The 27,206-nt window shown below is 41.7% G+C and overlaps 1 protein-coding gene across 2 annotated transcripts in view; it reads right to left on the bottom strand.

Moving 5' to 3' along the window:
- Positions 1-27,206, bottom strand: part of LOC139753748 (uncharacterized) — a 137,613-nt gene that overhangs the window by 55,364 nt on the left and 55,043 nt on the right. For both annotated transcript variants that reach the window (XM_071670560.1, XM_071670561.1), the window contains exon 7: positions 24,315-26,346. In XM_071670560.1, coding sequence (XP_071526661.1) covers positions 24,315-26,346 — 2,032 coding nt within the window. The remainder of the gene's footprint in view (positions 1-24,314; positions 26,347-27,206) is intronic.

Here is a 27,206-nt window from a genome sequence, read left to right as displayed (position 1 = left end):
ATTCAAACTCACCTCCCAATTCACTTGACCCTCAACCCTACTGTACCTAATAACCTTGCTCTTATTCACATTTACTCTTAACTTTCTTCTTTCACACACTTTACCAAACTCAGTCACCGCTACACACTTTACCAAACTCAGTCACCAGCTTCTGCAGTTTCTCACATGAATCAGCCACCAGCGCTGTATCATCAGCGAACAACAACTGACTCACTTCCCAAGCTCTCTCATCCCCAACAGACTTCATCCTTGCCCCTCTTTCCAAAACTCTTGCATTCACCTCCCTAACAACCCCATCCATAAACAAATTAAACAACCATGGAGACATCACACACCCCTGCCACAAACCTACATTCACTGAGAACCAATCACTTCCCTCTCTTCCTAACACGTAAACATGCCTTACATACCTCGATAAAAACATTTTCACTGCTTCAAACAACTTCCCCACACCATATATCTTAATACCTTCCACAGAGCATCTCTATCACTCTCTCATAATGCCTTCTCCAATCCAAAATGTAGCATACAAATCCATTGCTATTTCAAAATATTCTCACATACATTCTTCAAGCAAACGACCCTGATTCCCCCACATCATCTACCACTTCCTGAAACCACACTGCACTTCCCCAAATCAGAATGCTCTGTACATGCCTTCCTCCTCTCAATCAATACCTACCATGCAATTTCCAACACTCAACCAACTTATACCCTGTAGTTTGAACACTCACCTTCATAGCCATTAAGCCTTTGTACATGGCCCTATACATGCATTCTGCCCCAACTCCTCAGATCACTTCACCAGATCCTTCTAATGAATTCAATTGTAAGACCATCCAACTGCCCAATCCTTGCCGGAATTCATCTTGCACAAGATTTTCACCAACTCTTCTCTCTTCGCCAACCACTCTCTCCTACTCTCTCACTTCACACACTAACCCTAACAAAACACCCTACATCTGCACTTGTCATAAACACATTTTAAAATCCTTTGAAATCTCACTCAACCCCTCCTCACTCCATCACTTGCCCCTTTCCAACCGATATTCCCATTTTTCTCGTCTTAAGCACATTATATGTAGATATGATCACTCTCAAGGGTAAAGGGGAAAGAGTGGTTTGGGAATGTCTTGGGAGTAAAGTCAGGGTTAGTGAGAGGACAAAAGCCAAAGGAAAGGATAGCACTATTCCTGAAACAGGAGTTGGTGGAGTATGTGATAAAGTGTAAGAAAGAAAACTCTAGATTGACATTGAATAAAACTGAAAGGGATGAACGAGATGGATGATTATTGGTGCATATGCACCTGGGCATGAAAAGAAAGATCATGAGAGGCAAGCATTTTTGGGGCAGCTGAGTGTGTTTAGTATTTTTGATGCACAAACCGGTTATAGTGACGGGTGAATTGAATGCAAAGGTAGTAATGGGCAGTTGCGTAATAATCTGTGTACATGGGGTTTCAGTGTTGTAAATGGATATGATGAAGAGCTTGTAGAATTTATGTGCCGAAAAGGATGATGATTTGGAATACCTGTTTAAAAGAGAATATACATAAGAGACGTATGTAAGTAGGAGAGATGGCCAGAGAGCGTTATTGGATTACGGTTAATTTTGATAGGCACGCGAAGAGAACTTTTGATGTTAATGTGCAGAGAGGTGCAACTGGAAGATTCTGATCATTATTTTTGTAGAGCGAAGGTGAAGATTGGTAGAGGTTTTCAGAAAAGAAGAGAGAAATAGTTGGGGTGAAGAGAGTGGTGAGAGTAAGTGAGCTTGGGAAGGGAGACTTGTGTGAGGAAGTAGCAGGAAGACTGAGTACAGAATGAAAAAGGTGAGAACAAAAAGACTAAGGGGAAGTGGGGGAGGAATTGAGGATATTTAAAGGAAACAGGATGGCTTGCCAAAAGATGTTTGTGGCATGAGAACGTGGAGGTGGGCAGATTAGAAAGGGTAGTGAGTGGTGGGATGAGAAGTGAGAGTATTAGTGAAAGAGATAAGAGAGAGCATTTGATGATTTCTGCAGGGAAATTATGCAAATGATGGGATTGTATAAAAGAGAAGAGGCAGGTCAAGAGAAAGGTCAAGAGGTGAAAAAGAGGGCAAAAGAGAGTTTGGGGGTGAGAGGGTATCATTAAATTTTAGGGAGAATAAAAAGATATTTTGGGTAAGGAGGTAAATAAAGTGCATAAACAAGGAACAAATGGAACTTCAGTGAAGGGGTCTAATGGGGAGGTGATTAACAAGTAGTGAGATGATGAGAAGGAGATGAGTGAGTATTTTGAAGGTTAGTTTGAATGTGTTTGATGCAGAATATAGAGTGTTTTTGGTCGAGTGGTGTGGCACAGTGAGGTGGTTAGGGAGAAAATGATTTGGTAAACAGAGAACGAGGAAAGTAAAAGTTTTCGAAGATGAAAAGCCGGCAAGCAGCAGGTTTAGGATGGTAGTGCAGTGGAATAATATTAAAAAAGGGGTGGACTGAAATTGTTGACTGTTGTTGGTAAGGTTATTTAATGTAAGTAATAGACTCATGGTGAGGTGCTGAGGATTGGCAGAATGCTTTGCATAATGCCATAGTTACAAAGGCAAAGAGATAAAAGGTGAGTGCTCAAATTACAGAGGTAAAAGTTTGAGTATCCGGCAATTATATGGGAGGGAATTGACTGAGAGGTGAAGGCATGTGCAGAGCATCTGTTTGGGGGAAGAGCAGTGTGGGTAATCAAAGTGTAGAGGATGTGTGGATCAGGTGTTTGCTTTGTAAGAATGTATGTGAGAAATACTTAGAAAAGCAAGAGATTTGTATGTAGCTTTTATGATCGGAAAAGGTATATGATAGAGTGAATAGAGATGCTCTGTGGAAGGTATTAAGAATATATGGTGTGGGAGGAAAGTTGTTAGAATCAGTGAAAAGTTTTAATTGAGGATGTAAGGCATGTGTACGTGTAGGAAGAAAGGAAAGTGATTGTACTCAGTGAATGTAGGTATCCGCAGCAGGGGTTTATGATGTCTCATTGGTTGTTTCAATTTGTTTATATGATGAGGTTTAGGGAGGTGAATGCAAGAGTTTTGTGAAAGAGGGGCAAGTATGCAGTCTGTTGTGGATTGAAAGAGCTGGGAAGTGAGTCAGATGTTGTCTCGCTGAATGATACAGCGCTGGTGGCTTGATTCGTGTGAGAAACTGCAGAAGCGTGAAGACTGAGTTTGTTAAAGTGTGTGAAAGAAGAAAGCTGAGAGTAAATGTGAATAAGAGCAAGGTTAATTAAGGTACAGTAGGTTGATGGACAAGTCAACTGGGAGGCAAGTTTGATGGAGAAAAACTGCAGAAGAGAAGTGTTTTAGATTATCTGGGGAGTGGATCTGGCAGCGGAAGTAACCTTGGAAGTGGAAGTGAATCACAGGGTGGTGGAGGGGGCAAAAAGTTCTGGGAGCATTGAAGATGTGTGGAAGTCTAGAACATTATCTCGAAAGGCAATAAATGGGTATGTTTTGAAGGAATAGTGTTTCCAACATTGTTATATGGTTGCAAGGCGTAGGGCTAGGATAGAGTTGTGGCGGAGGGGGGTTGGATGTGCTGGACTGAGATGTTGAGGACAAGTGGTGTTAGGGTGGTTTTGATCGAGTAAGTTAATAATAGGGTAAGAGAGATGTGTGGTAATAAAAATAGTGTGGTTGAGATAGCAGAAGATGGTGTTTTTGAAATGGCTTGGTCCACATGGAGAGAATGAGTGAGGAAAAGGATTGACCAAAGAAATATATGTGTCACAGGATGAGGAACAAGGAGAAGTGGAGACCACTTGGAGTGGAAAGAAGGAGTGAAAAGATTTGAGTGACTGGGGCCTGAACATACGAAGAGGGGGAAAGGCATGCACGGAATAGATGAATTGGAATGATGTAGTATACTGGGGTCGACGGCGTCAATGGATTGAACCAGGTCAATGGAATCATCAGTGTAACCCATAGAAAGTTCTTGTGGGCCTGGATGTGGAAAGGTGAGCTGTGGTTTCAGATAGCAATTATTACATGACAGCAGAGACTGAGTGGAGCGAAAGTTGCCTTTGGTTTTCTTTTCCTAGTCTACCTTCGCACAATGAGGGGGGAGGGGGTTGTTTATTCATGTGTGGCGGGTGGGCAATGGGAATGAATAAAGGCAGAACAGTAATTAATATTATGTACATTGTGAACAAATGTAAATGTCTTGTAGTGTTAATATATATGAATACATAAGATGTATAGGTATGTATAGTGCATGTGTGGACTTGCATGTATATACATGTGCATGTGGTGGTTTTGGCCATTCTTTTGTCTGTTTCCTTGCGCTATAAGACTCCGTGCTATCGCGGGAGACAGCGACAAAGCATAAAAAAAATAAATGATGCACACTAGATTGTTATGAAAGTTAATAAAAGGAAATCACACTTTTTTTAGTTCAAACAATTCTTATCTAACCGTAATATTTCTATAACTTGTGGCATACATCTTCATGGGGACAATCGCCACTCAAGGGCGATGTTGGGATTTAATAACTTTTAAGGTACTGACATAGTGCCAGTGTACAAAGGCAAAGGGAATAAAGGATGGTGTTCAAGCTACAGCAGTAAAAGGTTGTTGAGAAGTCCTGGTAAAATGTATGGGAGAGTAACGACTGAGAGGGTGAACAACATGAAAGACAACAGAACGGGGGAAAAGAAGAGTGGTTTCCAAAGTGGTAGAGATATTCGGATCAGGAGTTTGCTTTGAAGAATGTGTTAAAAATACTTAGAAAAACCACATGATTTTTATGTATCATTTATGGATCTGGAGAAGGCATATGAATTAGGGGTTGAAACAGATGCTTTTGGAGTGTCTTAAGAGTATATGGTAAGGGAGTAAGCTAACACAAGCAGTGAAATTTCTTTCCCAAGGATGCAAAGATAAGTATGAAAGAGGAGAGTACTATTGTTCCCAGTGAAGGTCCAGCCTGCAGAAGGGGTGTGTGATGGTCCCCATAGTTGTAAATTATTGTGTATATATGGATGGGGAGTAGATGGGAGGTAAATCAAGAGTTTTTTGGTGGAGGGTGGGCAAGTATAACAGTCTGTTGGAGATGAAAGGCCTGGAAAAGAGTCACTGGTTGATCACTGATGATAAACACTGGTGGCGTGATTTGAGTGAGAACCCTACAGGAAGTCGGTGACTGAGTTGGAAAAGAGTGTGTGAAAGAGGAAAGTTGAGATTAAATGTGAATAAATGCAAAAATTTTATTATTAGGCCAGCAGGGTTGAGAGGCAAGTTAGCAGTGATGTTAAGTTTGAATGTGAGAAAAATTGAAGGAGAAGAAGCGTTTTTAAGAGACAACGTAGGAGTGGACTTAGCAGCGAATTGAACCATGGAAGTGAAAGTGAGTCACAGGTGGGGGAGGGGGAAAGGTTTCTGGGAATGATGAAGAATGTGTGTTAGGAAAGAAACGTTATACTCCTCGAAGAGACAAAAATACGGGTAATTTGAAGGAATAGTAGTTCTAACAATATCATATGGTTGCAAGGTCATGGGCTATAGATAGGTTAGTATTGTACTATTCTTATTGTTTAGTTACCGAAAGGAAATGTAATTTGCCATAAATATACTTAAAGTGTAACCACTGTTTTACAACATAACACAGAAGTAACAGAAATCTTTAGAACAGGAATAACTATGATTACAGAAAGCAGTTTGTTTTTGACTGCAACATGGATCACTATGGACAATCTCTGGAATATCAGGATAATGGTCTGCTGGGCTTTGAATGTACATAAACTGTTTTTCTTTATACTGTGAGTCAAAAATAGCAAAAGGTTCACTGTAGTTGAATCAAGAAACAGATAACTATATAAAAGAGAAAAAAAGAGACACTTTAAACATTTTTTTTGTTTTGTTTGTTTTTTGCTTTGTCCCCGGCTGTCCTCCCCAGCATTTTTGCGAGTACCAAGGAAACAGACGAAAGAAATGCCCAAAACCCACCCCCCATGACACATGTATTTACATACGTCCACACACGCAATATACTACCTACACAGCATTCCATGGTTTTACCCTTTTTTTTTTTTGAAACCCCCACACTTCACATGCTGATTCAATCCACTGACAGCACGTCAACCCCGGTATACCCAGATCGCTCCAATTCACTCTATTCCTTGCCCTCCTTCACCCTCCTGCATGTTCATGCCCCGATCATGGACAAAAACTTTTCACTCCATCTTCCACCTCCAATTTGTCCTCCCACTTCTCCCGTCAGTTCCCTCCACCATCTCCGACACATAAATCCTCTTGGTCAATCTTTCCTCACTCATTCTCTCATGTGACCAAACCATTTCAAAACACTCCTCTTGCTGCTCACATCAACCACGCTCTTATTTATTTCCACACATCTCTCTTAACCTTACGACGATACTTACTCGATCAAACCACCTCACACCACTCACTGTCCCTCAAACATCTCATTTCAGCACATTCCATCTCCTGAGCACAACTCTATCCAATATCCAAGCCTCGCAACCATACAAACATTGTTGGAACCACTATTCCTTCAAACATGCCCATTTTTGCTTTCCCAGATAATGTTCTCGACTTCCACACATTCTTTCAAGGCTCCCAGAATTTTCGCCCCCCGACCCCCACCCTATGATCCACCTTCCCGCTTCCATGTTTCCATCGCGCTGCCTAGAATCCACTCCCAGATATCTAAAACACATCATTTCCTCCAGTTTTTTCTCGCATTCAAACTCACCTCCCCAATTCACTTGACCCTCAACCCTACAGTACCTAATAACCTTGCTCTTATTCACATTTACTCTTACTTTCTCTTTCACGACACTTTACCACACTCATCCACCGCTACAAACACTTTACCAAACTCCAGTCACCAGCTTCTGCAGTTTCTCACATGAATCAGACCACCAGCGCTGTATCATCAGTCGAACAAACAACTGACTCACATTCCCAAAGCTCTCTCATCCCCAACAGACTTCTCCTTGCCCCTCTTATCCAAAACTCTTGCATTCACCGACCTAACAACCAACACCCATCCATAAACAAATAAAACAACCATGGAGAATCACACACCCCTGCCAAAAAAAAAAAAAAGGGGGGGGGGGGGGGGGGGGGGGGGGGGAAAAAAAAAAAAAAAGGTTAATAAAGAATATTTTAAAAACAAACCTACAATTCACAGAGAACCAATCACTTTCCTTCTCTTCTACACGTCACATGCCTTACAATCCTCGATAAAAACTTTTCAAAACTGCTATCTAACAACTTGCCACCCACACCATATATTCTTAATACCTTCCACAGAGCATCTCTATAACTCTATCATATGCCTTCTCCAGATCCAAAATGCTACATAAAATCCATTGCTTTTCTAAGTATTTCTCACATACATTCTTCAAGCCAACACCCGATCCCACACATCCCTACCAACTTCTGAATACCACATGCTCTTCCCATTGATGCTCTGTACATGCACTTCACCCTTCAATCAATACCCTTCCCTACAAATTGCCAGGAATACTCAACAAACATTATACCTCTGTAACGTTGAGCACACACTTTTATCCACTTTGCCTTTGTACAATGGCACTATGCACGCATTTCCTCCAATCTCAAGGCACCTCACCATGAGTCACATACATACATTAAATACCTTACCAACCATCAACAATACAGTCACTCCCCCTTTTTTAATATTTCCACTGCAATACCATCCAAACCTTGCTGCGTTGCTGGCTTATCATCTTCCCTAAAGCTTTTACTTACCATCGCTCTGATACCAAATCATTTTCCCCTAACCCACGCAACTTTTGCACACCACCTCGACCAAAAAAACACCCTATTTCAGGCCACTCTAACATCAAACACATTCAACATACCTTCCATACTCACTCCATCTCCTTTTCACTCACCACTACTTGTTATCACCTCCCCATTTGCGCCCTTTTTCGCTGAAGTTTCCCATTTGCTCCTAGCTTACGCACTTTATTCACCTCCTTCCAGAAACATCTTTTTATTCTCCCTAAAAAAAAAATTTTTTTTAATTAATACCTCTCACCCCAACACTCATTTGCCCACTTTTTCACACCTCTTGCACCTTTCTCTTGACCTCCTGTCCTCTTTCTTTTATACCCGTCTCCACTCAATTGCATTTTTTCCCTGCAAAAATCGTCCAAAAAGCTCTCTCGTTTCTCTTTCACTAATACTCTTACTTCTTCATAAATCCCACCACTCACTACCCTTTCTAATCAACCCACCCACCTCCCACCCTTTCTCATGCCACAACAACTTTTGCGCAATCCATCACTGATTCCCTAAACACATCCCATTCCTCAATTCCTCCCCACTTCCCCTTACTCCAGTGTGTTCTCACCTTTTCTCCATTCTGTACTCATCTCTCCTGGTACTTCCTCACACAAGTCCTCCTTCCCAAAGCTCACTTACTCTCAACCACCCTCTTCACGCCCAACATTCACTCTTCGTTTTCTGGAAACGCCATACAAATCTTCACCTTAGCCCCACAAGATAATGATCACTACATCCCTCCAGTTGCACCTCTCACACATAACATCAAAAGTCTCTCTTATTCGCGCGCGCCTGTCAATTACACGTAATCCAATACGCTCTCATGGCCATCTCTCCTACTTACATAAGTAAACTGTTATGTAATATCTCGCTTTTTTAAATACCAGTATTTCCAATCATCAGTCCTTTTTCAGCACATAAATCACAAGCTCTTCACCATTCCATTACAAACACTAGAGACACCCCATGTATACCAATTATACCCCCCAACCTGCCACATTACTCACCTTTGGCATTTCAAATCAACCCAACACTATAACCCGGTCTCGTGCATCAAAACCACTAACGAACACACTCATTCAGCTGCTCCCAAAACACTTGCCTCTCATGATCTTTCTTCTCATGCCAGGAGCATATGCACAAAACAATAATCACGCCATCTCCACTCCATCAACCTTTCAGTTTTTGAACCATATTAATCGAGAAATATTACTTTCTTACATTGTATCACATACTTCCACAACCCCTGTTTCATGAGTACTGCTACTCCTATTCCCTTGCACCTTGTCCTCATCACTAACCCTCTTTACTCCCAAGACATCCCAAAAACCATCTTCCCCTGTACCCTTGAGCTTCGTTTCACCCAGAGGCCAAAACAACCAGAGTTCCTTTCCTCAAACAACTATCCAAATCTCTCCTTTTTTTGTCACATCTTGGTTACATCCACACACATTTAGGCACCCCAATCTGAGCCTTCGAGGAGGATGAGCACTCCCAGCAGACTCCTTCTTTCTGTTTCCTTCCCCATTTTAGAAAGTTTAAAAAAATACAAGAGGGGAGGATTGTTCCTGGCCCCCCGCTCCGTCCCCTCTAGTCGCTTTCTAACGACACGCCGAGGAATGCGTGGTAGTATTCTTTCAATTCAACTTCCCTATCCCCAGGGATTAATGATAACACATATATATACACATGACACACACATACACACACACACAGCACACATAACACACACCACACACATATAAAAACAAATAAAAACACTAAATCAAGGTTAGTTCTGAGAAATTACACACAGATATGAACAAAGAAGAGCATTTCAATTGGTAATGCCAAAGAATTTTCTGCTGATATTGATATGTGGGTAAGCAATCTTATGTATTCTGGTGAACAGAATGTTGGATATTTAATCCCAATAATGGTACTTACTAACTATGATCTGCTAAGTGATCTCTAACTGTAGTTGTGTGTGGAAGAAATTACCATATTTGTCAAACAGTAACTAATCTGATTCATTCATAGAAGGAACTATGAGGTACAGGAAATTCATTGACCTTATGTAAAAGTAAAATGAGAATCCAATTTGTAATACAAAGAAAATGAAAAAGCTAAGGAGAGAAAGTTAGGTTATGTGAATTTTTACAACAATCTTGGATAACTCTACTGTTAATCTGCAATCAAATCAAAATTATCCCTCTTGTGCTGTATTCTGTTTAGTAACAGCAGCAAAACACCCTGAACAAAAGCTCAGAATACCATGGCTATAGTAATTAATTAAGATCAATTCCTACCTTGCCCTCACATTCAGCATAAAAACTCCCTCTTTTGATCCACACATATCATCTTTTAGGTTTAACCTACAACTATACCAACTACCATTATATCCATTCTTTCTTTTTTAGTTAATTTACTTCATTATACTTTGTTGCTGTCGTCCTGCGATAGTGAGGTACGCGAGAAACAGACGAAAGAAATGGCCCAACCACACCTACATACACAGGTATATACATACATTTTCACACAACTCACTATATGCCATACCTATACATATCAACATATACATACATATACCATACATCAGACATATACATGTATGTACACAGTAACCTCATTCATACTTGCTGCCTGTATCATTCCATTGCCACCCCGCCACACAATAAATGAACAACCCCCTCGCCCCCTGCATGCGCACATGAGGTAGCGCTTAAGGAAAAGACAACAAAGGCCACAATTCGTTCACTGACTCAGTCTCTAGTTGTCCATGTATAAAGCAACCAAACTACAGCTCCCTTTCCCACATCCAAGACCCCACTAAACTTTCATGGTTTACCCCAGACGCTTCACATGCCCCTGGTTCCCAATTCATTGACAGCACGTCGACCCCAATGTACCACATGAAAAAGACATTCAATTCAACCTATTCCTTGCAAACGCCTTTCACCCCCTCCTGCATGTTCAAATCTCCGATCGCGTCAAAATTTTTTCACTTCATCCTTGCCATCTCCAATTTGGTCCCCCACTTCTCTTAGTTCCCTCCAACTCGTCTGACACATATATACCTCTTGTCGATCTTATCATCACTTATTCTCTCCATGTGGGGGAGGGGACCAAACCATTTCAAACAACCTCTTCTGCACTCTCAACCGACACTCCTTTTCATTACCACACATCGCTTCTTACCCACGTCATTACTTTTTTAACTCGATCAAACCACCATCACACCACATATTGTCCTCAAACATCTCATTAAAACACATCCACCCTCCTCCACACAACTCTATCCATAGCCCACACCTCATAACCATTAACATTGTTTGGGACCACTATTTCCTTCCAAACACACCATTTTTGTTTTCCGAGATAATTTCTCGGAGCTTCCACACATTTTCCAACGCACCCAGAACTTTCCGCCCCTCCCCCACCCTTTGACTCATTTCCGCTTCCTTGGTTCACATCCGCAGCCAAATCCACTCCCAATATATTAACACACTTCACTTCCTTCCAGTTTTTCTCCATTCAAACTTACTTCCCAATTGACTTGACCCTCAACCCTACAGTACATAATAACCTTGCTTTTATTCACATTTAAGTACTCGAAGCTTTCTCTTTCACACACTTTACCAAACTCAGTCACCAGTTTCGCAGTTTCTCATACCGAATCGCCATCAGCACTTACATCATCAGTGAACAGCAACTAACTCACTCCAAGCTCTCGACATTCCACAACCAGACAGCATACTTGCCCCTTAACCTCTCCAAAACTCGTTCCATTCACTTCCTAAACAACCCCAACCATAAATAAATCAAACAAACATGGAGACATCACACACCCAGCCACAAACCAACAGTTCATTAGACCAATTCACTTTCCTCTCTTCCTAACATCGTACACATGCCTTACATCCTCGATAAAAATCTTTTTCACTGCTTCTAGCAACTTGCCTCCCACACCATATATTCTTAATCACTTTCACAGAGCATCTATATCAACTCTATCATATTGCCTTCTCCAGATTCCATAAAGAATAAAAATAAACATCCATCTGTTTTTCCTAAGTATTTCTCACATACATTCATCAAAGCAAACACCTGACCACACATTTCTACCACTTCTGAAACCACACTGCTCTCCCCAGTTTGATGCTCTGTACATGCCTCACCTTCTCATCAATAACCCTACAATTAACTTCCCAGGAATACTCAACAAACTTATACCTCTGTAATTATGGAACACTCCACCTCCTTCATAACCCCTTTGCCTTGTCAATGGCACTATGCATGCATTCCTCCGAAACCACAGGCACGTCACCATGAGCCATACATACATTAAATATTCTTACCAACCATCAACAACACAGTCACCCCCTTTTTTTTAATAAATTTCCATGCAATAATCCATCTAAACCCGCCGCCTTGCTGTTTTGGAAAGAGGGGCAAGTATGCAGTCTGTTGTGGATGAAAGAGCTTGGGAAGTGAGTCAGTTGTTGTTCGCTGATGATACAGCGCTGGTGGCTGATTCGTGTGAGAAACTGCAGAAGCTGAAGACTGAGTTTGGTAAAGTGTGTGAAAGAAGAAAGCTGAGAGTAAATGTGAATAAGAGCAAGGTTATTAGGTACAGTAGGTTGAGGGACAAGTCAACTGGGAGGCAAGTTTGAATGGAGAAAAACTGGAGGAAGTGAAGTGTTTTAGATATCTGGGAGTGGATCTGGCAGCGGATGGAACCATGGAAGTGGAAGTGAATCACAGGGTGGGGGAGGGGGCAAAAGTTCTGGGAGCATTGAAGAATGTGTGGAAGTCGAGAACATTATCTCGGAAAGCAAAAATGGGTATGTTTGAAGGAATAGTGTTTCCAACAATGTTATATGGTTGCAAGGCGTGGGCTATGGATAGAGTTGTGCGGAGGGGGGTGGATGTGCTGGAAATGAGATGTTTGAGGACAAGTGGTGTGAGGTGGTTTGATCGAGTAAGTAATAATAGGGTAAGAGAGATGTGTGGTAATAAAAAGAGTGTGGTTGAGATAGCAGAAGAGGGTGTTTTGAAATGGTTTGGTCACATGGAGAGAATGAGTGAGGAAAGATTGACCAAGAGAATATATGTGTCACAGGTTGAGGGAACAAGGAGAAGTGGGAGACCAAATTGGAGGTGGAAAGATGGTGTGAAAAAGATTTTGAGTGACTGGGGCCTGAACATACAGGAGGGGGAAAGGCATGCAAGGAATAGAGTGAATTGGAATGATGTAGTATACTGGGGTCGACGTGCTGTCAATGGATTGAACCAGGGCATGGGAAGCATCCAGTGTAACCCATAGAAAGTTCTGTGGGGCCTGGATGTGGAAAGGGAGCTGTGGTTTCAGTACATTATTACATGACAGCTAGAGACTGAGTGTGAGCGAAAGTTGCCTTTGTTTTCTTTTCCTAGTGCTACCTTGCGCACATGAGGGGGGAGGGGGGTTGTTATTTCATGTGTGGCGGGGTGGCAATGGGAATGAATAAAGGCAGACAGTATGAATTATGTACATGTGTACATATGTATATGTCTGTGTGTGTATATATATGTATACATTAAGATGTATAGGTATGTATATGTGCATGTGTGGACTTGCATGTATATACATGTGCATGTGGGTGGGTTGGGCCATTCTTTTGTCTGTTTCCTTGCGCTACCTTGCTAACGCGGGAGACAGCGACAAAGCAAAATAAAAAATAAATGATCACACTAGTTTGTGATGAAAGTTATAAAAGTGAAATCACACTTTTTTAGTTCATACAATTCTATCTAACCTAATATTTCTATACTTGTGGCATGACATGCTTCATGGGGACAATCTGCCACATCAGGGGCGATGTTGGGATTTAAATAACTTTAAGTACTGACATAGTGCCAGTGTACAAAGGCAAAGGGGATAAAGGATGGTGTTCAAGCTACAGCAGTAAAAGGTTGTTGAGAAGTCCTGGGAAATTGTATGGGAGAGTATCGACTGAGAGGGTGAAGACATGTACAGAGCATCAGACTGGGGAAAAGAAGAGTGGTTTCCAAAGTGGTAGAGGATATGCGGATCAGGAGTTTGCTTTGAAGAATGTGTTAAAAATACTTAGAAAAACACATGGATTTTTATGTAGCATTTATGGATCTGGAGAAGGCATATGATAGGGTTGACAGATGCTTTGTGGAGTGTCTTAAGAGTATATGGTAAGGGAGTTAAGCTACTACAAGCAGTGAAATTTCTTTTCCCAAGGATGCAAAGCATAAGTAGGAAGAGAGGAGAGTAATTGGTTCCCAGTGAAGGTCAGCCTGCAGAAGGGGTGTGTGATGTCCCCATAGTTGTTAAATTTGTATATATGGATGGGGTAGATGGGAGGTAAATGCAAGAGTTTTGGTGAGAGGGGCAAGTATACAGTCTGTTGGAGATGAGAAGGCCTGGGAAAAGAGTCAATGGTTGTTCACTGATGATAAACACTGGTGGCTGATTTGAGTGAGAACCTACAGAAGTCGGTGACTGAGTTTGGAAAAGTGTGTGAAAGGAGGAAGTTGAGAGTAAATGTGAATAAAAGCAAAGTTATTAGGCTCAGCAGGGTTGAGAGGCAAGTTAGCTGGGATGTAAGTTTGAATGGAGAAAAATTGAAGGAGATGAAGCGTTTTAGACAACTAGGAGTGGACTTAGCAGCGAATTGAACCATGGAAGTGGAAGTGAGTCACAGGGTGGGGGAGGGGGTAAAGGTTCTGGGAATGATGAAGAATGTGTGTTAGGAAAGAACGTTATCTCGAAGAGCAAAAATGGGTATGTTTGAAGGAATAGTAGTTCTAACAATATCATATGGTTGCAAGGCATGGGCTATAGATAGGGTTGTATGGTCTATTCTTATGTGTTTGTACCGAAAGGAAATTGTAATTTGCATAATATACTTAAAGTGTAACCACTGTTTTACAACATAACACAGAAGTACAGAAATCTTTATGAACAGGAATTACTATGATTACAAAAGCAGTTGTTTTGACTGCAAGCATGGATCACTATGGACAATCTCTGGATATATCAGATAATGGTCTGCTGGGCTTTGAATGTACATATAGCTGTTTTTCTTTATACTGTGAGTCCAATATAGCAAAGGTTCACTGTAGTTGAATCAAGAAACTGATAACTATATAAAGAAAAAAAAAGACACTTTAAACATTTTTTTTGTTTTGTTTGTTTTTTGCTTTGTCGCTGTCTCCCGCATTTGCGAGGTAGCGCAAGGAAACAGACGAAAGAAATGGCCCAACCCACCCCCATACACATGTATTTACATACGTCCACACACGCAAATATACATACCTACACAGCTTTCCATGGTTTACCCCAGACACTTCACATGCCTTGATTCAATCCACTGACAGCACGTCAACCCCGGTATACCACATCGCTCCAATTCACTCTATTCCTTGCCCTCCTTTCACCCTCCTGCATGTTCAGGCCCCGATCACACAAAATCTTTTTCACTCCATCTTTCCACCTCCAATTTGGTCTCCCACTTCTCCTCGTTCCCTCCACCTCCGACACATATATCCTCTTGGTCAATCTTTCCTCACTCATTCTCTCCATGTGACCAAACCATTTCAAAACACCCTCTTCTGCTCTCTCAACCACGCTCTTTTTATTTCCACACATCTCTCTTAACCTTACGTTACTTACTCGATCAAACCACCTCACACCACACACTGTCCTCAAACATCTCATTTCCAGCACATCCATCCTCCTGAGCACAACTCTATCCATAGTCCATGCCTCGCAACCATACAACATTGTTGGAACCACTATTCCTTCAAACATGCCCATTTTTGCTTTCCCAGATAATGTTCTCGACTTCCACACATTCTTCAAGGCTCCCAGAATTTTCGCCCCCTCCCCCACCCTATGATCCACTTCCGCTTCCATGTTTCCATCCGCTGCCAGATCCACTCCCAGATATCTAAAACACTTCACTTCCTCCAGTTTTTCTCCATTCAAACTCACCTCCCAATTCACTTGACCCTCAACCCTACTGTACCTAATAACCTTGCTCTTATTCACATTTACTCTTAACTTTCTTCTTTCACACACTTTACCAAACTCAGTCACCGCTACACACTTTACCAAACTCAGTCACCAGCTTCTGCAGTTTCTCACATGAATCAGCCACCAGCGCTGTATCATCAGCGAACAACAACTGACTCACTTCCCAAGCTCTCTCATCCCCAACAGACTTCATCCTTGCCCCTCTTTCCAAAACTCTTGCATTCACCTCCCTAACAACCCCATCCATAAACAAATTAAACAACCATGGAGACATCACACACCCCTGCCACAAACCTACATTCACTGAGAACCAATCACTTTCCTCTCTTCCTACACGTACACATGCCTTACATCCTCGATAAAAACTTTTCACTGCTTCTAACAACTTGCCTCCCACACCATATATTCTTAATACCTTCCACAGAGCATCTCTATCAACTCTATCATATGCCTTCTCCAGATCCATAAATGCTACATACAAATCCATTTGCTTTTCTAAGTATTTCTCACATACATTCTTCAAGCAAACACCTGATCCACACATCCTCTACCACTTCTGAAACCACACTGCTCTTCCCCAATCTGATGCTCTGTACATGCCTTCACCCTCTCAATCAATACCCTCCCATACAATTTGCCAGGAATACTCAACAAACTTATACCTCTGTAATTTGAGCACTCACTTTTATCCCCTTTGCCTTTGTACAATGGCACTATGCACGCATTCCGCCAATCCTCAGGCACCTCACCATGAGTCATACATACATTAAATAACCTTACCAACCAGTCAACAATACAGTCACCCCCTTTTTTAATATATTCCACTGCAATACCATCCAAACCTGCTGCCTTGCTGGCTTTCATCTTCCTCAAAGCTTTTACTACCTCGTCTCTGTTTACCAAATCATTTTCCCTAACCCTCGCACTTTGCACACCACCTCGACCAAAACACCCTATATCTGCCACTCTATCATCAAACACATTCAACAAACCTTCAAAATACTCACTCCATCTCCTTTTCACATCACCACTACTTGTTATCACCTCCCCATTTGCGCCCTTCACTGAAGTTCCCATTTGCTCCCTTGTCTTACGCACTTTATTTACCTCCTTCCAGAACATCTTTTTATTCTCCCTAAAATTTAATGATACTCTCTCACCCCAACTCTCATTTGCCCTCTTTTTCACCTCTTGCACCTTTCTCTTGACCTCCTGTCTCTTTCTTTTATACGTCTCCCACTCAATTGCATTTTTTCCCTGCAAAAATCGTCCAAATGCCTCTCTCTTCTCTTTCACTAATACTCTTACTTCTTCATCCCACCACTCACTACCCTTTCTAATCAACCCACCTCCCACTCTTCTCATGCCACAAGCATCTTTTGCGCAATCCATCACTGATTCCCTAAACACATCCCATTCCTCCCCCACTCCCCTTACTTCCATTGTTCTCACCTTTTTCCATTCTGTACTCAGTCTCTCCTGGTACTTCCTCACACAAGTCTCCTTCCCAAGCTCACTTACTCTCACCACCCTCTTCACCCCAACATTCACTCTTCTTTTCTGGAAACCCATACAAATCTTCACCTTAGCCTCCACAAGATAATGATCAGACATCCCTCCAGTTGCACCTCTCAGCACATTAACATCCAAAAGTCTCTCTTTCGCGCGCCTGTCAATTAACACGTAATCCAATAACGCTCTCTGGCCATCTCTCCTACTTACATAAGTATACTTATGTATATCTCGCTTTTTAAACCAGGTATTCCCAATCATCAGTCCTTTTTCAGCACATAAATCTACAAGCTCTTCACCATTTCCATTTACAACACTGAACACCCCATGTATACCAATTATTCCCCCAACTGCCACATTACTCACCTTTGCATTCAAATCACCCAACACTATAACCCGGTCTCGTGCATCAAAACCACTAACACACTCATTCAGCTGCTCCCAAAACACTTGCCTCTCATGATCTTTCTTCTCATGCCCAGGTGCATATGCACCAATAATCACCCATCTCTCTCCATCAACTTTCAGTTTTACCCATATTAATCGAGAATTTACTTTCTTACATTGTATCACATACTTCCACAACTCCTGTTTCAGGAGTACTGCTACTCCTTCCCTTGCTCTTGTCCTCTCACTAACCCGACTTTACTCCCAAGACATTCCCAAACCACTCTTCCCCTTTACCCTTGAGCTTCGTTTCACCCAGAGCCAAAACATCCAGGTTCCTTTCCTCAAACATACTACCAATCTCTCCTTTTTTCACATCTTGGTTACATCCACACACATTTAGGCACCCCAATCTGAGCCTTCGAGGAGGATGAGCACTCCCCGCATGACTCCTTCTTCTGTTTCCCATTTTAGAAAGTTAAAAAAATACAAGGAGGGGAGGATTTCTGGCCCCCCGCTCCCGTCCCCTCTAGTCGCTTTCTACGACACGCGAGGAATGCGTGGGAAGTATTCTTTCACCCCTATCCCCAGGGATAATATACACATATATATACACATACACACACATACACACACACACGCACACATACACACACACACACATACATATAAAAACAAATAAAAACACTAAATCAAGGTTAGTTCTGAGAAATTACACACAGATATGAACAAAGAAGGCATTTCAATTGGTAATGCCAAAGGAATTTCTGCTGATTTTGATATGTGTAAGCATCTTATGTATGCTGGTGAAAGAATGTTTGGATATTTAATCCCAATATGGTGACTTACTATGATCTGCTAAGTGATCTCTTACTGTAGTTGTGTGTGGAAGAAATGACCATATTTGTCAAACAGTAACTAATCTGATTCATTCATATGAAGGAACTATGAGGTACTAGGAAATTCATTGACCTTATGTAAAAGTAAAATGTGAATCCACAATTGATGTAATACAAAGAAAATGAAAAAGCTAAGGAGAGAAAGTTAGGGAATGTGAATTTTTACACAATCTTGGATAACTCTACCTGTTAGATCTGCAATCAAATCAAACATTATCCCTCTGTGCTGTATTCTGTTTAGTACAGCAGCAAAACACCCTGAACAAAAGCTTCAGATACCATGGCTATAGTATAATTAATACAATTCCTCCTTGCCCTCCACATTTCTGCATAAAAACTCCCTCTTTTGATCCACACATATCATCTTTAGTTTATACCTACAACTATATCCCATCGACCATTCATATCCATTCTTTCTTTTTATTAATTTACTTCATTATACTTTGTTGCTGTCTCCTGCGTTAGTGAGGTAGCGCGAGGAAACAGACGAAAGAATGGCCCAACCCACCTACATACACAGGTATATACATTCATGTTCACACACGCACATATGCATACCTATACATTTCAACATATACATACATATACATACACAGACATATACATGTATGTACAAGTACCTCATTCATACTTGCTGCCTTTATTCATTCCTGTTGCCACCCCGCCACACATGAAATGACAACCCCCTCCCCCTGCATGCGCACGAGGTAGCGCTAGGAAAAGACAACAAAGGCCACATTCGTTCACACTCAGTCTCTAGTTGTCATGTATAAAGCACCAAAACTACAGCTCCCTTTCCACATCCAGACCCCACTAAACTTTCCATGGTTTACCCCAGACGCTTCACATGCCCTGGTTCAATTCATTGACAGCACGTCGACCCCAATGTACCACATCATTCCAATTCACTCTATTCCTTGCACGCCTTTCACCCTCCTGCATGTTCAAGCTCCGATCGCTCAAAATTTTTTCACTTCATCCTTCCATCTCCAATTTGGTCTCCCACTTCTCCTTGTTCCCTCCACCTCTGACACATATATCCTCTTTGTCGATCTTTCATCACTTATTCTCTCCATGTGACCAAACCATTTCAAAACAACCTCTTCTGCACTCTCAACCACACTCTTTTCATTACCACACATCTCTCTTACCCTCTCATTACTTACTCGATCAAACCACCTCACACCACATATTGTCCTCAAACATCTCATTTAAAACACATCCACCCTCCTCCACACAACTCTATCCATAGCCCACACCTCATAACCATATAACATTGTTGGAACCACTATTCCTTCAAACACATCCATTTTTGTTTTCCGAGATAATGTTCTCGACTTCCACACATTTTCCAACGCTCCCAGAACTTTCGCCCCCTCCCCCACCCTTTGACTCATTTCCGCTTCCATGGTTCCATCCGCTGCCAAATCCACTCCCAGATATATAACACACTTCACTTCCTCCAGTTTTTCTCCATTCAAACTTACCTCCCAATTGACTTGACCCTCAACCCTACAGTACCTAATAACCTTGCTTTTATTCACATTTAATCTCAGCTTTCTTCTTTCACACACTTTACCAAACTCAGTCACCAGTTTCTGCAGTTTCTCATCCGAATCAGCCATCAGCACTACATCATCAGTGAACAGCAACTAACTCACTTCCCAAGCTCTCTCATCCACAACAGACTGCATACTTGCCCCTCTCTCCAAAACTCTTCCATTCACCTTCCTAACAACCCCAACCATAAATAAATCAAACAAACATGGAGACATCACACACCCCTGCCACAAACCAACATTCATTGAGAACCAATCACTTTCCTCTCTTCCTACTCGTACACATGCCTTACATCCTCGATAAAAACTTTTCACTGCTTCTAGCAACTTGCCTCCCACACCATATATTCTTAATACTTTCCACAGAGCATCTATATCAACTCTATCATATGCCTTCTCCAGATCCATAAATGCTAAATACACATCCATCTGTTTTTCTAAGTATTTCTCACATACATTCATCAAAGCAAACACCTGACCCACACATTTCTACCACTTCTGAAACCACACTGCTCTTCCCCAGTTTGATGCTCTGTACATGCCTTCACCTTCTCAATCAATACCCTACAATATAACTTCCCAGGAATACTCAACAAACTTATACCTCTGTAATTTGAACACTCACCTTCATCCCCTTTGCCTTTGTACAATGGCACTATGCATGCATTCCTCCAATCCTCAGGCACGTCACCATGAGCCATACATACATTAAATATTCTTACCAACCAGTCAACAACACAGTCACCCCCTTTTTTAATAAATTCCACTGCAATACCATCTAAACCCGCCGCCTTGCTGGCTTTCATCTTCTGCAAAGCTTTCACTACCTCTTCTCTGTTTACCAAATCATTCTCCATAACCCTCTCACTTCGCACACCATCTCGACCAAAACACCCTATATCTACACCCTATATATACACATAAAATCTTCTTTTCTATAAGCTTACACCACCTCTGCACAAAGTAATTCAATACCTATACCTAATCATTGTCATTAATATCATATTATAATTTTTTTTGGAAAGAGAGGCAAGTATGCAGCCTGTTGTGGATGAGAGAGCTTGGGAAGTGAGTCAGTTGTTGTTCGCTGATGATACAGCGCTGGTGGCTGATTCAGGTGAGAAACTGCAGAAGCTGGTGACTGAGTTTGGTAAAGTGTGTGAAAGAAGAAAGTTAAGAGTAAATGTGAATAAGAGCAAGGTTATTAGGTACAGTAGGGTTGAGGGTCAAGTCAATTGGGAGGTAAGTTTAAATGGAGAAAAACTGGAGGAAGTAAGTGTTTTAGATATCTGGGAGTGGATCTGGCAGTGGATGGAACCATGGAAGCGGAAGTAAATCATAGGGTGGGGGAGAGGGCGAAAATCCTGGGAGCCTTGAAGAATGTGTGGAAGTCGAGAACATTATCTTGGAAAGCAAAAATGGGTATGTTTGAAGGAATAGTGGTTCCAACAATGTTGTATAATTGCGAGGCGTGGGCTATGTATAGAGTTGTGCGCAGGAGGGTGGATGTGCTGGAAATGAGATGTTTGAGGACAATATGTGGTGTGAGGTGGTTTGATCAAGTAAGTAATGTAAGGGTAAGAGAGATGTGCGGAAATAAAAAGAGCATGGATGAGAGAGCAGAAGAGGGTGTTTTGAAATGGTTTGGGCACATGGAGAGAATGAGTGAGGAAAGACTGACCAAGAGGATATATGTGTTGGAGGTGGAGGGAATGAGGAGAAGTGGGAGACCAAATTGGAGGTGGAAAGATGGAGTGAAAAAGATTATGAGTGATTGGGGCCTGAACATGCAGGAGGGTGAAAGGCGGGCAAGGAATAGAGTGAATTGGATTGGTGTGGTATACCGGGGTCAACGTGCTGTCAATGGATTGAATCAGGGCATGTGAAGCGTCTGGGGTTAACCATGGAAAGTTCTGTGGGGCCTGGATGTGGAAAGGGAGCTGTGGTTTCGGGCATTATTGCATGACAGCCGGAGACTGAGTGTGAGCGAATGGGGCCTTTGTTGTCTTTTCCTGGCGATGCCTCGTGCACATGAGGGGAGAGGGGGATGTTATTCCGTGTGTGGCGGGGTGGCGATGGGGATGAGTAGGGGCAGACAGTGTGAATTGTGTGCATGTGTGTACATGTGTGTGTCTGTGTGTGTATATATGTGTGTACATTGAGATGTGTGGGTGTGTATGTTTGCGTGTGTGGACGTGTGTGTGTGTGTGCATGTGTGTGGGGGTGGGTTGGGCCATTTCTTTCGTCTGTTTCCTTGGGCTACCTCGCAGGCGTGGGAGACAACGACAAAGCAAAATAAATATAAATAAATAAATATATATATCCCTGGGAATAGGGGAGAAAGAATACTTCCCACGTATTCCCTGCGTGTCATAGAAGGCAACTAAAAGGGAAGGGAGCGGGGGCCTGGAAATCCTCCCCTCTCGTTTTTTTTGTTTTTTTTAATTTTCCAAAGGAGGGTACAGGTGAAGATGTTTCCTCAGAGGCCCAGTCCTCTGTTCTTAATGCTACCTCGCTGATGCGGGAAATGGCATATAGTATGAAAAAAAAGAAAATATAACTGCTGTTTCCTGTATCAGTGAGGTAGCGCCAGGAAACAGATGAAGAATGGCCCATCCATTCATATGCACATATATATACATAAATGCCAATACAAGCACATATACATACATATACATATCAACATATATATATATATACGCATGTACATATTCATGCTTGCCTTCATCCATTCCTGGCATTACCCAGTCCCACAGGAAACAGCATGGCTATCCCTAGCTTCAGTGAGGTAGCACCAGGAAAAGAGAAAAAAAGGCCACATTCGTTCACACTCAGTCTCTAGCTGTCATGTGTAATGCACCAAAACCATAGCTCCTATCCTCATCCAGGTCCCACAAACCTTTCCATGGTTTACCCCAGACACTTCATATGCCCTGGTTCAGTCCATTCACAGCACGTCAACCCTGGTATAACACATCGTTCCAATTCCCTTTATTCCTTGCATACCTCTCACCCTCCTATATGTTCAGGCCCCGAACACTCAAAATCTTTTTCGCTCCATCCTTTCACCTCCAATTTGGTCTCCTGCTTCTCCTTTTTCCCTCCACCTCTGACACATATATCCTCTTTGTCAATCTTTCCTCACTCATTCTCTCAATATGTCCAAACCATTTCAACATCCTCTTCTGCTCTCTTAACCACTCTTTTATTTCCAAATATCTCTCTTACCTTTTCATTAATTACTCGATCAAACCACCTCACACCACCATGTCCCCATGGTTGTTTAATTTGTTTATGGATAGGGTGGTTAGGGAGGTAAATGCAAGAGTTTTGGAGAGTGGCAAGTATAAAGTCTGTTGGGGATGAGAGGGCCTGGGAAGTCAAGTCAATTGTTCGCTGATGATAAAGCTCTAGTGGCTGATTCGTGTATGAAACTGCAGAAGTTGGTGACTGAATATGTGAGAAAGGAGACAGTTGAGAGTAAATGTGAATAAGAGCAAGGTTATTAGATTTAGTAGGGTTGAGGGTCAAGTTAACTGGGATGTAAGTTTGAATGGAGAAAAATTGGAGGAAATAGAGTGTTTTAGATATCTGGAAGTGGACTTAGCAGCAAATGGAACCATCGAAGCAGAAGTGAGTCACAGGGTGGGGGAAGGGGCAAAGGCACTGGGAGCAATGAAGAATGTGTGGAAGGAGAGAATGTTATCTCGGAGCAAAAATGGCCATGTTTGAAGGAATAGTAGTTCCAACAACATTATATGGTTGTGAGGCATGGGCTATAGATAAGGGAGTATGGAGGAGGGTGGATGTGTTGGGAATGAAATGTTTGAGGACAATATGTGGTGTGAGGTGTTTCAGGACAGTCATTAATATCATCATTATCATCACATCCCCATAACTCTTTCTCCAGGGATCCTGCAGCTTCAAGGCTGTGCTATAATCAGTAGCAGAGAAGAGATGAACTCCTTTGGAGTGAAAAGATCTTCAATAAGATTGTATTCCAATGACACAACCATGTCAAAGGTGGCTCTTCCATCTCAATGTAACCATAAGCAGACAGAGTTCATTAAAACCCCTATGCCTTATTACTATGAAATATACAACCAGTGATTAGTTTCCCTCACCTGACTCGCTCCTCCCATTCTTTGGTGGAACCATCATTCTTTGCCTTGACATTATCTTCCACATTTCTCTCCAGTTTTGCAACTTCCACCATTGTCCTGTTCACATGAGACACATTATGGGAGATGCTTGTAACATTAGATGTGCTGCTTATAGCTCTGGGTAATACATTAGTCAGTACAGGAGTTGTAGAGGTGCCACTAGCAGTGGTAGTGATGGTACTGGGTTTAAGCAAACTATGGACAGCAGCATTGGGCACTGCTGTAGTGACAACGCAACCTCGAAGAAGAGAGACCCCTGTTATAGCAACACTCTTTGAAGATGAAGAAAAATTAACTGAATTTGATATGTTTCGTACTGTTCCATCATTCCCTGTACCACGGACAACATTGGGGGGTACCTGTAAAGCTGTTCCTGTGTCCCTTGAACTATTGCACACCATTAGTGAAGGAAGCTGTGTAACAGGTGTCTTTCCCTTACTTGTCAACAGCTGAAGCCCACTAGATGTAGTCATAAGTGGACTTCCCTGCATCACTACCATATCTGAGGCAACACCAGCTGCTGAAGTGACACATGAAGTGGCCTTTGTGAATATACAGCTACTGGTTGGTGGGTCTGGGCAACTGGTCATGTTCATATTGATCACTTTACTAGAGGTTGGGCAAATCTTCCCCTTGGCAAGTTTACTTGCTATTAACTGGCCATTAGAGGTTATGAATCTAATATTTGATACAGAAATTGGTTTCTGAACTGTTTTGGGTGAAGCTGAGGCTGTGGCTTGCATTTCTTTAACTATTTTGAGTGGCATCAATTGAACATTTGACTTCAAACCTGTAGATGCTTGAGCATCAATTACTTGTGGTGTCTGCAGTGGGTCATTTATACCTTCCTTCAAACCCTTCTTGTTCAACAGCCGTTGAACTAAAGTTTGTCTCTTGTCCTCGATAGCAGCCTTCACCAGATGCTGCACTGGATTTTGTGAGAGTCTGCCAACAGACAATTGTGCAATGGTCTGCTTTCCCTGCATAACAATGGGAAGCCTTGACATACCCTGAATGCCACTAGTTGATGCTGTCAAGCTTAATGACCTATCATTATCATTTGCTGCACTTTTGTTTGGTAAAAAATTTACTATTTTAACAGGAGCACTACAAACTCCACTATTTTCATGCATGAGCTCTTCTTTCAGTTCAAACACTGCCACTTTTGTTCCCTTCTGCTGAGCTGACATTTGATCTGGTTCTTGTTTCACCATGTTGACTTCACCATCGCTTCCTGTTTGGCCGCTTAAAACATGCAGTTCAACTTTCTTGAGGCCAATATCTTGCTGGTCATTCATTCCTTGCTGTTCAAGATGTTTGTCACTGGCATCATTCACTTGATTTTCTTGCTTCTTTGTACTGCCCTGAGCAATTTTGAGAGCTAAAGAGTACATATGAGCAGGGATAAAGTAAGGAACCAGGCGTCCATCTGGCTGCCGCACATGTATCTTGCACATTTTACCCTGAGCACCATTGACACTTATCACCTTGATATCTGACTGGGTTTCCTGTAACTTAATCCCTGATGTCATACTTTCAATTCCTTCACGTTTAACCTTAGGCACTATTACACTGGATGTTTGGCTCTCTTCATTTGCAAATTTTTTCAATGTGTCATCATTTCCAATTTCTTTCTCAAAGTGATATACAACTGAAGAGAGGTCATCATTTCCAACTACTGATTTAGTGGTCTGTTTAACCAAATGCTCACTCACACAGCCCTTACCTGAAGTATCTAATACTTTCCCTACATTTTCCTCCTTAACAGATTTCTCTCTTACACTTTCATCAAGATCTGTTTGTCTGACACTATGAATAACTGTAATATTGTCCTCCACCTGGGAAGATACAAAACCAGTTTCCAGTTCCTTGATAAGAGTGGCTGGGCTATTCTCTTCCTTCAGCTGCATCTCCTTAATCTGCGTTGATTCACCATTTCTTGTGCCCTCCAAGTTTGACTCATACACCCAGAGGTCGTACCAGTTCTCCTGACCTAGTTGAAGTTTTAGTTAGTGTTTTATCTTACTAAACTTAAATTCATGCAAACAATGAACATTTTTATGCAAATACAAGGACAATCTAGGGTAAAAATAAAAAGATGAGAGTATCTTGTATTATACAATAATATCTGATTCATATAAAGTCAAAACTGTAAAATTTTACTAATTTGGACTATAAGGGAAAAAGCCATATGAAAACTATTTCTTAATGAAATATCTGTAATCAGCTTCTGTTGAATGGTAGAAAGAACTTTATAAAATAAATGAGTAGATAAAATGAATTCAATAATATTTTCTCAGCACAATCAAGCATTCATTTTCCACTCATCTCTGACATGAGTAAATGGTATTTGTGAACACAGGGATGTAAAATGCTTTAATACAGTACAAGAGGTTAATGAAGCCTTCATCTAACATTGAAGGTACTGGAAAATACTGCCCTACCCTAGTTTTTGAATTCCATCTATCTATTATGCTTCTGGTCAGCTGCAGCCAACATGGCTCAGGCAAAATCATGCCCCAATAAGAGCCATATCCAGAGAAAGGAAGAATAAAGGGAATGGGAAAAAGAAAAGGGATGATTAATTAGAACTCCTCTTATGTTTGCAGATCTGATTCTTAAAGGCGAGAAGATTATGGGAAGAACGAAAGACAAAAGAAGAAAACAAATTCCACACTTTCACCATTCAAGGTAAGAGGGACGTCCATTATCAAAACAGTTATTCCTCAAGTCACGGCCTCCACACACACACTATGGAAGGCAACAGCCTAAGCAGCTAGGACACATGCAGACAGCTCATTAAATTTCGAGCATACTGCATTACACTTCACTCGTTCATACCCTCAAATTAAT

The sequence above is a fragment of the Panulirus ornatus genome, chromosome 15 (assembly GCF_036320965.1).
Source record: "Panulirus ornatus isolate Po-2019 chromosome 15, ASM3632096v1, whole genome shotgun sequence".
NCBI lineage: Eukaryota > Metazoa > Arthropoda > Malacostraca > Decapoda > Palinuridae > Panulirus > Panulirus ornatus.
The sequence above is the reverse complement of the archived record's forward strand: the minus strand, read 5'-3'. Positions and strand labels throughout refer to the sequence as shown.